Source organism: Macaca mulatta, chromosome 6 (genome assembly GCF_049350105.2).
Source record: "Macaca mulatta isolate MMU2019108-1 chromosome 6, T2T-MMU8v2.0, whole genome shotgun sequence".
In the NCBI taxonomy this organism is placed as follows: Eukaryota; Metazoa; Chordata; class Mammalia; order Primates; family Cercopithecidae; genus Macaca; species Macaca mulatta.
In genome coordinates, this window is record NC_133411.1 from 179,244,460 (window position 1) to 179,262,873 (window position 18,414).

General features: G+C 48.7%; 1 protein-coding gene across 2 annotated transcripts; it reads right to left on the minus strand.

Moving 5' to 3' along the window:
* Positions 1-573: 573 nt before the first annotated feature.
* Positions 574-14,916, minus strand: KCNMB1 (potassium calcium-activated channel subfamily M regulatory beta subunit 1). 2 transcript variants are annotated; one of them, XM_028849143.2, is made up of 4 exons: positions 14,804-14,916; positions 10,446-10,603; positions 8,824-8,995; positions 574-4,166 (listed from the first exon to the last, which is right to left on the minus strand). In XM_028849143.2, the coding sequence occupies exons 2-4, from the start codon at positions 10,577-10,579 to the stop codon at positions 3,897-3,899; spliced, it is 576 nt and encodes a 191-aa protein (XP_028704976.1). In that variant the 5' UTR covers positions 10,580-10,603; positions 14,804-14,916; the 3' UTR covers positions 574-3,896.
* Between the last annotated feature and the right edge of the window lie 3,498 nt (positions 14,917-18,414).

An 18,414-nucleotide genomic window follows, 5' to 3' on the forward strand; every position in this document is an offset into this window, starting at 1 on the left:
AAGTAAGTGCAGTTTGCAATGCCCTGACCCAAGGAGTTTAAGATCAATTTTGGATGAATTGTTGATTTAGAGGAGGAACTGGTATCACTTCAGCAAGTCACAAAAAATAAGATTATATTAGTATTTATATTGCACTATTTTAAATTTGCATAAAGCCGAGTCTTCACTGTGAAGAAAGAAGAACCTCACAATGATTGGTGAAGGGTAGGGAGAGAGAATGGCAAGAAGACACCAAGTTCCTTGCAGGCAAGCGAGTAGATACACCATAAAAGTGAAGTGAAATTCTGGTCCTCTGAGATCTTCAAAAATAGAAGAAACCCTCATTTCTTTCCTCCTCTGGTTGCAGCTTGGACTGATGAGCTAAAGCTCTGTCTGAGACCTGGCACTGTTAGGATGTCCCCCAGGGTCCTTCCCACCCCAGTGCTGGAGCTCAGGGGGCCCCTTGCCTCTGATTTCCACCGTTTTGTCTGCGTTCTGGAGGAGGGCACATGGGAGAACCATCCAGGTGCACCTCTCCGGTGTGAGTCACTGGCCCATGAGAGGACAGTAATAAATAATGGAAGCACTAGACACTCATTAGCAGAGTGGTTTATTGAGAACTGATGAAGGTTATCTGCTCCCAGGCAGATATTATTGCAAAAAACATGTAAGCGCAGTGTCTAACTCCATTATGCCTAAATTCCCATTATTTCATGCTTATCCTTTGCATACAGTTCTGTGAGCAAGAGGACAGTTGTGGCATTTGCTAGAAGGCTGGTCTTTGTTAACAGGAGAACATCTGTCTCAAGCAAATGAAGGCCATCATTAATAATTTATGGGACAGCGGGGGTTAGGCATCCCCACATACTAATTTTCCCAGGGGAACATGGCCTTTTTCCCTGCAGAGATTGTTTGGGTGTTCTGAGTTTCTGTGTATTTTAGTCCCAAATTCAGGTGCATGGAAACCATTGACAAAATAGGCCCTTTAAATCAGACTCCCAGTTGGGACTTCCTTTCTTATTTTTCTTCCTTTTTTTAACTTACATTTTTGAGATAATTGTAGATTCACATGCAGCTGTATAAGATAATACAGAGACATTCTGTGCCCCCTCTACCTAATGTCCCCAATGGTAATATTTAATATTTTGCAAAACTATAGTACAATATTACAATTAAGACTTTCTTAAAAGACTCACATGAGGACCCTTGAGACTTCCCTGATCCCGGAAGGGAAAAATTCCGGGAAATGATGAGCTGCCTGCCTTTGGAAGGAAAGTCCACCAGGTAAGAAACTAGAAGCCACAGGGATACCTCGGCTCCCTGGCTGGAAGTGGCAGATGCTGGTGCAGATTCCAGGGCCTTGCCTCAGAACTCCAACCTGCATGAGGGCACCTGGGTTCCAGGGATGCAGCACAGCTCCCTGCTTGGCCCCTGTGGCTTTGGGTGGCTGTCTCTCAGCCCTTCAGCTGGCTCTGCTGAGTTCTGTGGTTGAGATGCCAGGCTCTGGAATCACACAGCTCCAGGCTAGAGTCCTAGCCCCTCACTTTACAGATGGCCTTGGCCAGTTACCTCTTACAGCCTCAGTTTTTCATAGTAACTTAGATTGCACTTACCATATGTCACTATCCTAGGAAATTTACATAAGAATTCGTTTCATGCCAAAACTCTATGGAAAGATACTATTATTAGTTCCATTTTGCAAATGAGGAAACAGGCACAGAGAGGTTATTTGCCCAAAGTCACCCACCTTGTGAATGGCATGGTTGGAATTTGAACACAAATAGTGCACATCCCAGGTCCACATACTTAGCCACTGTACTCTGTTGCTTCTCATCATCTATGAGGCAGGTTCAGGAGTACCTCATTTTTTTTTTTACAAGGCAAACTAATTAGCACAGTGCCCAGCACAGAATAAATAAGCACCCATACATACCAGATAACATTTTTAGTATAACTTTTGGAAGTTTATGAGTATTCATGACGTATTCTTGTTACTAATAATAGCTCTTTTTTCCTGATCCTCTCCCTTCTCCTACCTTCCACCCTCCAAGAGGCCCCAGGGTGTGTTGTTCTCCTCTTTGTGTCCATGTGTTCTCATCATTTAGCTCCCACTTATAAGTGAGAATATACAGTATTTGGTTTTGTGTTCCTGCGTTAGTTTGCTAAGGATAATATTGGGCCTCCAGTTCCATCCATGCCCCTGCAAAGGACATGATCTCCTTCCTTTTTATGGCTGCATAATATTCCATGATGTATATGTACCACATTTGCTTTAATAATGGGTACTAGACTTAATACCTGAGTGATGAGATAATCTGTACAACAAACTCCCATGACACAAGTCTACCTATGTAACAAACCTGAACGTGTACCCTGCAACTTAAAACGAAAGTTAAGAAAACAAAAACAAACAAACAAAAACTATAGTTGCCATTTTAGACACCTATGATGTGTCAAACATTCCTTTAGCCCTCCCAACTATCCAGAAGGAGTTCTTCTTTTATAGATGAAAAAACTAAGAATCAAACAGATGAAATCGGGCAGCGGTAGAGACCCAAGATTCAAACCCAAGAAGGATCAGTAGGATTCAAACCCAAGAGCTGCATCTTAGACTCATAGCACTGGAAGAAACTTCAGACACTGGCCTAACTTCACACCCAGCTCAGGACTGGCCCTGCTGAATGGTCACTCATCTGCTCTGAAAAACCCGGCGACAGGATGCTCGCTTTCTACACCAGTAGTTCTCCGGCTCGAGGTGTGCCACGGAATCCCCTACACCATTGTTAAAACATAAAGCATTGCTACCCCGACCCTGTGCAGGGCTTCTAGCGCGGTGGGGCTGGGACAAGGGCCTGAGAGTGTGCAGTTCTCACAAGCTGCCCCAGGATCCTGATGCTGCTGGTCCAGGGACCACACTTGGACAGTCATAGTTCTAGGAAAACTTCCTGGAGTGGGAATGGTAAAGGCGATGGCTTCTTCCCATTTAGACCTTTTCAGATCTGAGATAGGCTTCCCCAGCAGGCTCAGTGCCGGAGTCCATACCCTCAGTTTAAGTAACAAATCCTCCTCCACATCACGACCTTTCCTCCAGAGGGGTTTTTAAGATTGTGTGTTCTGAACGGCCTGTCTCTGACCGGAACCCAACTCCATCCCCAGACCCACTTCCATCTTTTTCTGTGAGGGGGACACACTCTCTCAACTTTTCCTAAATGGCATCTACCGTGGCTTTTCTGATTAAAAACATACAAAACACAACCTTCCTATAATAAAACAATTTAGAAAAGCACCAAAAATCAAAAGGGGGTAAGGAAGAAAACAGAAATTAACCGCCATCCCGCCGCTAATATTTTGATGAGTTCTCGTGCATTTCCCTGCAGCTGATTGTTGTTTTGCATACATTTATTAATATTGGAATTAAAAATATATATGGCACTTTGTATCCTAGAAAATAGTAATACCGTAAATGTGTTCTAGAAATGGGAGCTGCTGTTGTTCTTATTAGAGAATTCAAATAAAGAACTGAGGCTCACTGGCGACAGCTTCCAGGGGAAGATGGGTACCCCTTTGAGACAACAGGGAGAACACAGGCACAGAGGTGACGATCATTGTTCTCTGTGGGGCACATAGTGACGCAACCGGAAACAGGTATGAGTTTGTTGAGTAGGGACAGGTAATAGAGAGCTATAACTGGCTGGCCTTATGGCCTCCACGGCACTGGGGAGCCATTGTACATTCTTAAGCAGGAAATGACTTCACAAAGGGATTTCTCAAAGGTTAATCCTGCAATAGAAGACAGGGTGGATTGGAGTGGAAGAGTGGGAGGGCAGGTGCAGAAGGCATAGGTCTGCAAGTGGGGAGCAGCCCTGGGGGCTCAGCCAGTCCCCTGTGCCCTGACAAGTGGTATGGCATGGATGGCTCTACTTCTGGGCCGCCAGGATGGACAGGTACTGGTTGCTCTTCACCATGGCGATAATGAGGAGGCCACCGGTCAGCAGGAAGGTGGGCCAGAAGAGGGAGAAGAGGAGGGTCTGGGGCCCGTAGAGGCGCCGGAACAGCACGCTGGTTTCGTTCCCTGGAGGTGCGGAGAAGCAGTAGAAGACCTGCTGCTCTTGGAAGTTGGCTCTGACCTTTTCCACGTCGGCCCGGGCCGTCTGGTAGTTGTCCAGGCTGCCTGGGATGTAGGAGCACTGTGGGGAGAAGCAAGAACAGCCGTGGGCTTGGAAATCCCCATTTCTTAGCCAAGGGCTTGATATGAAGCAAAGAAAAATACCAGCTTTGTAGTCAGGCCCCTGGATTGGAGTCAGGACTTTGGTCTAAAGCTTGGCAGGCCATGCGCTGTGCAGGTCTGGAGAGCACGCTCTCATTTGTGTCGTGTGTGTGGATGGCAATGCTGGAGCTGCTCGGGGTACAGGCTACACACCTGGGCGCATGTCCTGCCTTGGAGTCCTGGCTCTGCCTGGATTGGCTGTAGAATTTTTGGCAAATTGCTCACTCTTTCTGAGCCCTGATGGCTTTATCACTTAAATGGGTGAATATCAGTTTCAAAGGATATTATGAAAGAAGGACTTCAAACAGAGTCACCTAAGGAAACCAGGGAGGGACACAGGCCAAGTGGCCTATGTATCTGAAATAGAGATCATGTGCTCAGTTGCCTACAGGGCTCATGAAGGTATTGTCAGCAGGTGAAGCAGGCAAAGCAATGGGATGAGAGGTGCCCACTGACACTTGCCTTGGTGCCAGGAAGAATTGCCAGGGAGTGACAGGGCCTGACAATAGGGAGACAGCCAGCTGCCTCCAGACAGGCAGTCACCACTCCCTCCAGACAATGGATGTCAGGCCATCTAGAACATCTATAAGAGCCAGACCTCCAACACTTGAAGAGAAGTCGGAAACCAGATCACACCTGTAATCCCAACACTCTGGGAAGCCGAGGGGGAAGGATCCCTTGAGCCCAGGAGTTCAAGATTAGCCTAGGCAACATGGCGAGACTTTATCTCTACACAAAGAGTTAAAAATTATCCAGGTGGGCATGGTGGTGTACCTGTAGTCCCAGCTACACAGGAGACTGAGGCGGGATGATCACTTGAGCCCAGAAGTTGGAGGCTGCAGTGAGCTATGATCTCGCAACTGCACTCCAGGTAAGGCAACAAAGTGAGACCCCACTTCAAAAAAAAAAAAAAAAGTAAAATATTAGCTAAACTTAAAATTGAAAACCTTTGCAGTTTCAACCTGTGTACAGCGAACAAAATGTGTTGGCAAGCTGGTATTTGACACTGGGATCCAAAGGAAAGAAAGGATGCGTCGAAAAGAGTTTTGTGCCAGCAGAGCATGACACACATTTAATTCTGACACTGATTATTGCTATTAGGAACCTTTTGCCCTGTTCCTATGAGGCCAGCTGGAAAGTACTGCAAAGCGGTCATAAAGCGGAGACCCTGGTTTTATCTCTGTTCTGTGCTGCAAGTGTGGTGCCCCCATCTGCAGCGGGATACCTACAGGGCCCCCACAGCCCAGGTCCCTACCCCCTCTGCATCACTGAGGGCGGGGCCCAGGAATGTGTGCTTCCTTCATGCACTTAATTTTGCCCTAGTGAAATCATGTGCAGGATCAAAATGTGTACAACTGAGACCCAAATGGCAGGTGTTGAGCCAGCTTCCTTACAGGCCTCGGCCACTCCCTGGATTTATATGAGGCCCCACCCTGGAAGCTGCCTGCCCTGAGGGCTTTCACTCCAGCAGCACAGAGGAGGGTTGCACTGTGGTCCTCACAGCCTGGGAAATGGGGAGCACTGCACTCAGATATACGGTGCCAGCCAACCAGGGAGCAGCTGAGGCTGGGGAGAAGCTGGCTCCTGAGTAATCTGGCATTCAGAGCTTTTGGGTACTGCCAGGTCCTCAGTAGCACACAATCCAGCGTCCTGAGCTGAGGGTAAGGGGGCCTGGCCTGAGTCTCTCCAATGCCTCTGACTGTGACCTTGGCTAACCTAGCTCCTTAAACAACACTGTGGCTATGGAGTCAGACAGGCCTGAGTTCTGAGCTGCATGACCTTGGCAACTGCCACGACCTCTCTGGGCCTTGTAATATGGGTTAGTGAGGCTACCTGCCCAGAAGAACTGTCATGGGGATCAGATGAGATGATGCATGTAAAGCACTGAGCACAGAGCCCAGCACATGATAAGAACTCAAAAAAGTGGAAGATGCTATTATTATTTATGATAATATGTTTTGACTTATCTATGAAATTGCAACAACAGCTCCTTCTTTACCTTCTTAAAGAGAGGTCTATGGATGAGCTCTGAAGAGGAGGCTTCTGCCCATCCTGGGCCTACTATTTCCTCTGCCTGCTCAGGGTTCCTCTGGATCTTTTATGCTGGGCCTGTTTGGCAAGACACTGGGCAGGAATTCACTCTTCAGGGCCAACCCCAGAAGCCGGGGGCCTGAATGCATCCTTTCTCTCCTGTCCTGGGTCCCGCTAAGCCTCGTTATCTGAATGATCTGAAACCACTCAGCTTTTTCCCAAGCCCTGCGGTGTAAGGTCCCCAGGACAGACAATGGGAGGGGATTTAGAACTTACCTGCTCCAGGCTAAGACTCACAGGAAAAGCTGAGGGTAGACTGTGGCCCCCACCTTCAGAGTTGGAGGGTGGGATGAGAGCCTTCGTGGCCCTTCACAGTGATTCCAGAGGACACTCAGCTCGCCTGGAGCCCCAGCTACTTGAACCCCTATGACGGATGTAGGCGGAAGGAGCAGCTAGCCCACAACCCAGCTGCTTGGCAAAAACACAAAGGGCATTTCCACTGTTTCCTCCCAGCCCCTGCAGCCTGCTATCAGCACCACACCTGGTCAAGCCTGGATGGCAGAGGAGAGGACAGCAGTGGCTCCAGCACATCCTTCCTTCACATCCTGCTGACAGCTCATTCAGGGGATGCTCCTCTGAGCTGGCAATCTCCGGACCAGGGAGGCAGCCTAAAAACCAGCCTGCTCCAGCCCATATCACACCCGGAGAATGTCACCAGTTATTAAAAATTTGTGTCTTGCTTTGGGATAAATCAAGGGCTACTGAATGCCAAAGCAGAGGTCATGAGCAGGAGCTACCTCCAGTGGGCCTGGAGACCTCTCTCCACCTGGTGGGGCCGAGTCACACTAGCGATGATAAAACACCTGACCATCCTGCACTGCCCAGACCCACTTCTCCTTGACCTTCAGCACTCTCAAGATCCCACAGCCTCCACGCCCCATGCCAGGCACCCTGCCCTTTCCCATCCCGTCAGCCATCAAGTCCTGACAGTCAGCATCTCCCTTGCTGCAGGCCCACATCTTGGTCCTGAGTGTCTGCTGTGGCCTTGGCTCTTTTGTCTCGTAACTAGACCCACACACTTGTAGGCTCCATCTTCCCGGCCCAACTCTGATCATGCCCTAAAGATTCCCATTGCCCACAGCAATAATTTCCAACCTTAGAATCACCTTGGGAGCTCCATGAATGGATCTCCGACCAGAGATTCCGCCTGGATAGGTCTAGTTTTGGACCCTAGTTTTGTTTTTTTAAGACTCCTACGTGGTTCTAATGCATAGCCAAAGTCGACATATCTTGAGACATACACACATTTTAATTCCATACTGTGATGATCAAAAGCCTCTGGGAATAGGCGTTAGTCTGCCCTGGCAGCCTTTTCCAGCTGCATACACCCCATCATGGGTCACTTTCTGTCGTCAGCCCTCTCACTCCTGTCTCCACCTAGCCCTTCCCTCCTCCTGCCTCCTCCTATAGACATACCCACTTTCCATATCACCTCCTTCTCTACGCCTTGCATCCTGTGCCTGTCTGATGTTAAAAGCCTCACCCAAGAGCTTTTCTTTCTTTTTTTTTTTTTTTTTTTTTTGAGATAGAGTTTCGCTCTTATTGCCCAGGCTGGAGTGCAATGGTGCGATCTTGCCAAGAACCTTTCTGATATCCCCATCATTGTCAGCTGGAAAACATCCACCTTCTCTAACCCCTGTAACTTCCTCTATTCTTCTCCCCAGTGCCAATCCCTCCTGCTAGGCCTGTTCATGCATGAGCTCTCTCCTCTTGAGTCCTACAGGCTTGACACAGGATGTGCTCAATGGCTGTTTAATAAATAAATGAGAGGAGGAAGGAAGGAAAGAAGGAAGGGAGGGAGGAATGGAGGGAGGGAAAAATAGAAAAGAAAGAAGGAAGAAAAGGAAAAAAGAAGGAAAGAAAGAAGGAAGGGAGACAGAATACGGGCCAACTGATCACTTTAGGAAAGGATATGGTGGTAAGTTTTGTTTTTTGGAAGGGGTGGGTGGGATGTTGGGAGGCGAGGATGGAAAAACCATCTAAATGTTTGTTTATGGCAGTTACTCCAGCCCTGAGTCCCTGGTTTCCCGGGTAGTCACCAGGATTCCACTTTGAGGATCTGGCCCTGTGCCTGGTCCCTCATTTGACTGAGGTTGTAGAATGAAAGTAATAACACTCATCGCTGCTTTTGCTTGAGTGCCCACTATTCACCCAGCATCAAGCATGGTACTTTATATACAGCGTCTCTGACTTGATAACAACTCTTCAAGGTGCAGCATTAGCATTCCATTTTACAAGGGTGGAAACTGAGGCAGGGAGCGGCTAAGTGGCTTGCCTAGGTTTGCACAGCCAGTTAGTGGCAGATTGAAACCCAGGTCTGTGTGACTCCAACACGGAAGAGCTAGGGCTGGCTCAACCTCATTCCAGCTGGGAGACCTGGTCAAGTGGGTTGATTTTTCTCAGCCTCAGGGACAGGGACAGTTAGGAACAGTCTCACATACCTGACAGGGATAAGGGGATGTGTCCCCATCCCCCCAGTTCAGTACCTGCTGGTTCTGGTCCCGGGTGTCCTCTGTGTGGTACAGCACAGCCCAACTGCCCGCAGCTGACACGTTGACCCACAGGCACGGGTACTGGGGCACCTTCTTGCCCTTCAGCTCCTCCTGGTCCCTGATGTTGGTCTCAATCAGGTGGCACTTGGATTCCTGGGTCCACACGCTGAGGAGACCACACACAGGCACACATTACATCTTGGAACTGAGTGACACACAGAACATCCATTTGAACCCCTGATCCCCTGGGAGCCTTTAGAGGGATCCAGGGCTGGGATCCTCATCTTGTCTTAAGCGTCCAGCAATAAAGGCACATGACCCCACAGTCCCTGGATACAGGGAGGAATTGTAGAAGCTAGATGGGGTCTTAGACATTATCTATATAACTGGTTCTCAACCCTGGCTACTCTTCTAAAAACCTGGGGAACTTTAAAAAAGATTCCTGTGTCCAAGCCACACCCCGGAGCAAATGAATCAGAACTTCCTGGGTGGTTGGGCCCAGGGCTGGTGGTTTTTCAAAGTCCCTGATGTGATTCTAACAAGCAGCCAAACCTGAGACTCTCTTATTCAAATCATCTTCGTTTTGCAGAGGCAGAAGAGAAACTCAGAAAGATCAAATGACTTTGCCGAGGCCATGCAGGACCTGAAGCTAGGTCTGAGTGGCTTTGAAAGCTGTGTTCTTTCTCCTAAAAGGAGTAGATGTAGGAGGGCCTTGATTTGAGCCAGGATGGGAAAGATGGTGGGGACGATCTTTAACTGGTGCCTCACCAGGGTAAGGGTCCAGCCTGGAATCACTCCAGTATTGCGAAGAGTGAGGCTGCAGCAGGCCAGGGAGAGGCTAACAGGCTCGTCAACATGTTAGTAAATCAATTGTGATTCATCTCCCAAGTATCCTGCGGGAGACCCACTGCCAGTCAGATGGGGGCTGTCGGCTGCTGGAACGTGCCCAGAGAGTAGGTCTGAGTCTTATTCTAAGGACAGGCTGAGAGAACTGAGTGTGTTTGTTCCAAATAGAACACAAATTAGAAATTCACAGTTCTTCCTTAAAGTCTCAAAAAAACCCAAAAAACTCAAGTGGTTGATACGTCAGGGAGCAAGGGCATGGACCCTTCTCTGAGATTCCTGAGCAGAGCTTCAGGGAAGCAGATGCTGGCTCAACGCAGACACATCAGAAAACCTCAAACATGAAATGGGATGTTCACTGAGGCAAGGAGCTCCCCCTCACTTGAGGTATTCATCAGGAGGCTGGATGGCCACCTGACAGGGAGGCTTCAGAGGGGACAGAATTATGCAGCTGAGCTGTAAACGTCTGCAATTCTCTGATTCCTCCTGGGATCAAACTTGCACTGGAATATTTCCTCTGATTCTTTGCTAATTCTTGTGAGAAGGGCATCATGTGTCTGTTACCACCAGGTCCTAGAATCTCAGAGCAGTGGGGCTCAGTTCATCCTACCTTCCCTGCACTTGAACCCTAGAACCTAAGAATGAGCATTGTCTTGACCCTGCTGCCTCGAGTGAGGGTCAAGGAGAGGGGTGAATAGAAGGCCAGGGTTCCTTACAGATGTCAGACCCTTAGGAGAGGGTTGGGGGGTGGGCAGGCCAGAAGAGCTCAGTACCTTTTCTGGTAGAGGGGCAGCAGAGTTGTGACCAGGACGTAGTAGGTGATGACGGCACACACCACCATGGCTACACCCAGGCAAAGGGCTCGTGTCTCTCCCCGTTTCTGGGCCATCACCAGCTTCTTCACCATATTCACTGGGGGCAGTGATCATTTCTAGGTCCACGGAAGCAAACAGAAGTGAGATCAGCCCAGTTCACAGGTGATCCACAGAAAGAGAGGACAGGTGAGAGGGGAAGGTTCTCAAATACTAATATCACTCTTGTTTGTATTTGGAGCTTTGCAACTTCCAGAAGGCTTGTTTTTCACACCCCATGTAAGCCTAATCCATGCAATTGAGAGGCAGTTGCAGATAAGGACCTATGACTCAGAGAGGTAAAGTGACTTGCCCTAGGTCACACAGTATGTAATAGGCTCAGTAATGACTCCCCAAGATGTCCATTTTCTAGTCCCTGGAAGCTATCAATGTTACTTTATGTGGCAATGACTTTGCAGAAGTGATTAAGATAAAGGCTCTTAAAATGGGGAAACAATATTGGATTATCTACGTAGATCCTAAATGTAATCCCAAGGGTCCTAATAAGAGAAAAGTGAAGGGAGATTAAACATAGAAGAGAAGGCTAAGGTGATATAACCAGGGAGATGGCAATTGGAGTGATGTGCCCACAAGCCAAGGCGTGCGGGCAGCCATAGAAGCTGGCGGGGGCAAGGAACAATGGCTCATCCCCTACAGCCACTGCAGGGAGTGCAGGCTGCAGACACCTTGCTGGTTTTGGACTTCTGGTGAAATTTCTGTTGTTTGGGGCCATCAGGTTTATGATCATTTGCTACAATGGTCATAGGTCCCATACAGTGAGCAAGCTGTACATGTGCATCATCCACACACCTTCTTCCACGGCACTTATCCCACAGGGACACTTGGAGTATTCCTGCCCAGAAACGGTTCTGTGGTAGGGCTGGCTGGGCCGGGCAGCAGGCAGGGAAAGGAGAGGAGGGCCCCAGAAGGCAGCTGCAGGTTGTCAGGAGAGGCAGGAAATTTACCATTTTCTGTTTTATTTTTTTTTTGTAAGGAACCTTCCCCCACTTCAAGCAAAGAAAGAAGAAAGAAAGAAGGCATGATGGTGGCCTCAGAGATGGCTTTCTTATTTCAGGGGTTGAAGCCACCTGGGACAAAGCGGAATGGGCACATTGCTGGTGGTGGCTTTCCTTCTCTCCTCCTTCTTTAGGCAGCAACTCCTTGTTTTTTCCCGGGGCATTGACCCCACCCCAATGCAAGCAAAGATTCCACCCTCCCCTGCTAGGCTCCCGATCCCTCCCCCAGGAGTGTGAATCTTGACAAAGACTTCAAGAAACAGCCCATTAATCTATGCCGCCTGGAGCCACAGAGATGCCCAGCCATGGTCCCCGTGTGATCTCCCGTGCATTCCACAAGCTGTCCTACAGCCTTCTGATAAATGTATTTGCTGTTGTTTTTATTTGGTTAAGGTAACCAGAGTCCATTTCTACCAAAAATACCAGGGCCATGGGACCTGTTCACTGTAATCCTCCGTTTTAGGGGAAATTTTAGCCAGATATCAGGGAAGACTTTATTCTCCTTGCCAGGTCCCTAAAGTAATAAACATACTATGTTTTATTTGTTTGTTTAATTAGTCAGTGTCCAGGGGGACAGGCATGAGTCCAAAGAGATTTTCAGCAAAGTGCTCTATTTTCTGCTCAGGCGTCTCTTAACTACTGGACTGTTTCAAATATTCAGTCAGAGATTCTTGACTTCCTCCCTTCAGCCAGGCTGCCCCCATACCTGGGCATCCCTGCTAAAGGGAAGAGTCCAGGGTCAGGCAGCACGGATACCCATCGCACCTTCCCAGTGAGCTGGTCCACCTCCCTTGTCAATTGACAGAGGTGACATCCAATGATAACTTTTTCTGCTTTATTTGAAACCAGGAGGTGGGGTTCCCCTACATTCTAATGGAGACATTATAAAAGCATAAGCAAGCAGAAATTTCCCCTGACAAAGAGAGATGTTTTGTTCAACTCCTTTTTATCCTTTTCCTTCTGTTCTGTGGTCTTGTGGGAATGGGAGCACCCACGCCGTTTTCTACCTGGCGTCAGTTGAGAAAGCCTCTCCACGTATTCACAGGTAAAGCAACAGAATCACCTGGAGGTAGGCTAAAAGCCCCAACAGACTGCTTCCCCAAGACCTTTAAGGGTCACTGGCACTTGGCCCCACCCCAATTTATACTGTGAGATATAAATCATTTGAAGCCAATGGGAAATCCCATTTTGGAAACTTAGGGCTGAGCGCCCACAACGAAGCCATTTCTCTCCTGGGGCAGTTGGAGCGTACCTGTGGGGGTTTCCTGTTGCGTGAGGGCTCCTTCCTGGCTAATTAGCCCCCTACCTTCCAGGGCCACTGCCTCCTCTGCTGTGTGGCTTCTAGTGCCCTCCCAGGCCCCTGGGCACTCCTGAGGCTGGTGAAGGCAGGAACCTGGTTTTACCAGTTTTAGGAGCTCAGAAGGAAAGGAAAAGAGAGGCTTCCCTGTCACACAGAAGTCTGGAAACTTGGCTCATTCAGGTCTGACCTGTGTCTAATGCTCTGATGAGACTGTTGCCTGCACTGAGTGAGTGAGTTTATAGAGTCTTGATAAATCCTCCTAAGACCATGCATGGGGTTCCATGTAGATGTGACTTCAGCAGGAAGTTAATATTCAGCATCGGAAGGGAGAACCTTCGGCAGCAGGAAGGATGGGAACTGTCAATATCCCCCGAGGGACAGAAAGAACAGGAAGAAGTGGGTTTCTGCTATCATAGGAGGGATTTCAGTTAGACTTTAAGAAGAACTTCCCAGTTTTGAGCATTTCTAAATATCTCTGAACTTCCGGGGTATATCTTCCCATTTAGAAAGGTCACTTGAGGTCTGGGATAGATTCAGAGAAGATGGAGGACAAAGGAAAGCAGGACTTTGGAGTATCCTGAGTGACCTGATAGCTGGGTCGACATCCTTTTCCTTAGAAGGACAAGTAATAGTGTACATTGTTTAACACGTTGGTGGGGTGTAGACAGGGCGATTCTGAGGTCATCAGACACGGAATCAAATCCCGGCTTTGCCACTTAGCAACCATGTGACTGTGAAATGAGAATCATGGTACCTGCCTCAGAGAGTTCAGCTAGAGATCAAATGCCATATTGAGTATCAGGCATGTATCATAGTGTCTAGCCCCAAATCAGCCCTCAGTAGATATTAGCTATTATTACTGATGAAGGAAACCCTGAAAGTTTGGAGCAGAAGTCTGGACCCCTCTTGATGAATCTATTTTTTGTCCCACCTCTCTACCGGTGACAAGTGCCAGGACTGGTGTTAATCTCCAGGCTGCAACCTTCTGGCCACTCTGAGAACTGGGACCTAGAGGGCCAGGGCACCTACTACGAGAGTAACCTGGCCACTGTGCCACCCTCCCCGCTGGCCACCAGACCACCGGCCCCCCATCCGGAAGGACAGCCCTGAGAGGAAGGGAGTCCTCCTGCCTGCCTGCCTCCCTGCCCCGTGGCAGACTGCGTTCCCCACAGTCTCCCTCCAGCCCGGTCTTCGGAGAAACAACTTCCCAAGTGCTTTCAGATCCAGTACTCACAGTCTCCCCGGCGCCCTGTGGGTCTTCAGCAGCAGATGGTTTCTTTCTGCCTGGCCCCCAGCCCCCACCCCAAAAGAGGCCACAGAGCTCCAGCAGGAAGTTTGGCCTCCCCGCCCGTCTCCAGGGAAGCAGACTTGGGTCCCCATCTGGGGCAAGCCTCCATGCCCAAACATGGTCAAGTCTGAGCACACAGCCTGGAGACACAGACTCGGAGAGCAGGTATCCAGCCCTGAGGAGGGCAGCTGTTACCCAGGCCCTGCACCTCCATCTTTCCAGAGTCTCGTGGGAAACAGATTGCAAAAGACAACAGACAGCAAGACTGAGAAACTACGAAAGATCAGCCTGGTATATTTGGAAATATTTCTTCTCTCTGGCTCTGTGGGCTGCCAAAGATGCCAGAAATAGGAAATGATTCTCCTTTTGTTGGCATGAGGAAGGGTGGAGTTGGGCTGGAGGGGTTGGGCTTGTCACCAGTCCCTGGCATACCCATGCTGGAGCAGCTACAGCTCCCTGCCTTTGGCACTTACGTGCTGTGTAACCCTGAGCAAGTTATGGCACCTCTCTGGGCCTCAGTAATTCCTTTTATGTTTTTTGTTTTTCTCGCAAACTTATCATTAAAGGACCTCAGTTTTCTCCCTTGTGTTACTGGCATTTTTAAAACTGGCTATGCTTTAGGGTAGCGATGAGGGTTAGAGATGGTGGGGATTTATGGCAAGGGGAGAGAACTCACCTTTTAAGGACCAACCAAGATGAAGCTTGGAGTAGTGAGAGCTCCACGGCTGCTTCCAACTAGGTCCGGACAGTCTGCTCACCATGGGCCCTCCCAGAGACTGTGAAAGTACAGAGATTTGTACCTGGCAATCAGACAAGTGAACGTCAGCATTTACAGGCAAGAAACATGCTTTTAGATCTCTGCTTCTTCATCTGTAAAGTGAATGTAAGGATTAAAAATCAGCATCAAAGGGCAGGTGTGGTGGCTCGTGCCCGTAATCCCAGCACTTTGGGATGCCAAAGGTGGACGGATTGCTCAAGCCCAGGAGTTTGACACCAGCCTAGGCAACATAGCAAAACCGCATTGCTACTGAAAATACAAAAATTAGCAGGGCGTGATGGTGCATGCCTGTAGTCCCAGCTATTAGGGAGGCTGAGGCACGAGAATTGCTTGAACCCAGGAGGCAGAGGTTGCAGTGAGTCAAGATTGTGCCACTGCACTCTAGCCTGAGCAACAGAGCGAGACCCCATCTCTCTCTATATATATACATTTATGTATATATATATATATGGTTTTTTTCCAACAAACAAAAAAAAAAACAATCCCAGATATTGGGGCTTTCCTGTGTATCAGGCATGGTGCTAGAAGGCAGCATATCTCCAGCCTTCACCGGACCCAAGGATCAAAGAACCTGAAACTGAGGCTTGGAGACTTGAAGTCAGTGGTCCAGCCCTAGGGGCCAAAACTAGATTCAAAGCTGGCCCTTCCAGATTGCACAGCTCGGTCTGTCTCTGCTGACCCTGGGGCTGCCCTGAGACATTAAAAATCACCTCTATTATACAGTAAGCTGCCACCTGAGGATCTGAAGGTCACACTGAGTTTCCCCAGCCCCCAGGGAGGTGGGTGCAGCCTGGCCTACCCTGCTGAGCGAGCTCATCACCTCCTTCCCTCCTGCCCTCAGCAGGCGCGAAATGAGGGCGGCCATTCAGGCCTCCCTGACACATTCTAAGGCCGTGAGTGCCCTTCTCCACCCCTTTCCTAACTGAATCATATTAACAGGAGACTACATTGTCTGTTTAACGGGCACCATAGCACCAGAGGGTCTAAGGCCAGCTTCAGACCTTGCGGGCAGATTGACAGAGGGATGCAGGATCTGGAATTCAACCTCAGAAAAGTAATTTTCCAAGGATGATCCTCTGTCCATCCAGGGGCAGGAAAAGTCCTCCTGAGGCTATTCCAGAAATGCCAGCCCTCTCCTCCTGCTTCCCCGGAGGAGAGATACACAGTGCAACAGGCTGCCGTTTATGAGTATAACCAAAGGGCTCCTTGCTCGTAATACTCTAAATAAGTTATTAAGGGCTACATATTATTTGGAATTTATCGACAAACTTTAGCATTCTTCCCAAGGGAAGGCAGGAACAAACAGGGAAGGGGGGCTGTGGGGTCTTCTGCTGCCCCTAAGTGAGCCACAATCAAAAGGCATTGACAAGCTTTGTCCTCAAGGGTGTCACCTTTGTGGTTGAAAACCCAGGTCCTTTGCTGGCTGCGGGGTTGTGTGTGACAGATGGCTGCAGGTGGAGGGCAAGAAAATAACAATGCTGCAACAATAAATATTGACGGTCTGCGTTAGTACGGGGTGTCAGAGATCACAAAGTACCTTCTCTGACTCTTCCAACAGCTTCTTAAGGTACTAGCACAATAGGCTCACAATAGACCACTGAGGTAGAGATTTTTCTACCCATTTGACGGAGGGAGTAACTGAGGCTCAGAGAGGTGAAATAAATTGCCAAGGCAAGTTACTTTGCCTCTCTAAGTTTCAGTTTGTCTCTCTCCAAAATAGAGATAATTATACCTAGACTCTCAGTGTTTTTGAGGAATGAGAGATCACTAAGCTACCTGACACATAGTATGGAGATTGTACTTTCCAAAGATGGTCACACTGAAGAACTTACCATTCCATCGGCCCTTTTTACAGTGTGGCATGAACACTCCACCATCAAGAGGGGCATGTATGTCTCTTCCCCTTCACCCTAGGTGGAGTTTTGTAAGGGCCTCAATAGTAGAATATGGTAGAAGGGCACAGCACAATTTTCAACACTAAGTCATAGACGGGGGCTCGAGTTTTCCTGACACGCTCTCGAGACATGTACCTGGGAACCAGCCACCATGTTGTAGGAAGCCAAGGCCCAGTGGTCCAGCTGACAGCCCCAGCTCAGATCTCAGTCAACAACTAGCATCTCTCACCCCGCATGGGAGAGGACAAGCCTGTAGACAGTTCCACCCCCAGCCTACCAGCCTCCCAGCTGAGGCCTCAGAGAATGTGGAGCAGAGACAGCCCACCTGCTCTGTGCTCTCTCCAGAGCCACAAAATCCATGAGAAGAAAAAAAAAAACCTAATGTTTCATGCCCCTGCGTTTTGGGGTAATTTGTTATGCAGTCATAGTAACTGGAACAGAATTGCAAGTGATTTCAAAGGGGGACTGTTAGTGTTGCTGGTGATAGTGGGAATTTAAACTGGTGGGAATTAAAACACCTGAGATTGCTATATGGCGTGTTACAGGAGAGTTTAGAAATGCTTTATCTAGGTTGGGCATGGTAGCTCATGCCTGTAACCCCAGCACTTTTCGAGGCCAAGGCAGGCGGTTCATTTGAGGCCAGTAGTTTAAGACCAGCCTGGCCAACATGGCAAAAAAATCTACAAAATCTATAAAAATTAGCTGGGCATAGTGGCAGGTGCCTGTAATCCCAGCTACTCTGGCAAGCCAAGGCATGAAAATCATTTGAATCCAGGAGGCGGAGGTTGCAGAGACCTGAGATTGAACCACTGCACTCCAGCCTGGGTGACAGAGTGAGACTCCGTCTAAAATAAAATAAAATAAAATAAAAAAGTGCTTTATTTACTCTTAGGTCACACACTATGGCACAAATGGAATAGAAGGGCAGTGATATGGGAGGGTATTTTTGTTTATGAAGCACCTACCATGTACCAGGGAATGACCACATCGATATGCAATATGTACACATACACATACACATGGACATTCCTCTCCACAATCCCCCACAAAAGGCCTTGTTCTTTCTGTAAAAGCACAAGGCAAAGTGATTTTCCCAAGGTCACGCCCCTAGCGTGTCATGTGGTGGAGCCTGGAGTGTACCTGTGCCCGCCGACTCTACAGCCTGTCCCTGCCCCTCTGTCACCCCATGACTCCCTTGGGAGCAGTTTGCAAGAGACCCCAGGTTTCTTCAGGATGTCTGCTTCCGCTGCTTTCCAGACGTCCTCAGCTCAGTCTGTACCCCCTCTGGATTACACACCTGCTTGTTTATTGAAGTCCTTCTGAATCAATATCTCCTCTCTGCCAACACTTGGAATAATAAGTTCCATCAATCAAATTGGCAACTGGGTCTTGAACCCCTGTGTGTGCCTCTCTGAGTGCTGCAGGAATGGGTTTTAGTCACTCTCAGTCCTAGTGAAGCTGTGCGTTCACAGACGTCTCAGCGCTTGCTATGCAGAGGCTCTGGATACATCACCGTGCCGAGGCGACTCAGACACTGCCCCTTCCCTGCAGAAAAGCAATGCCAGATTTCCTAAACTGCAAAAATGCAGAACAGAAAGCAAAAGATGTATTTTA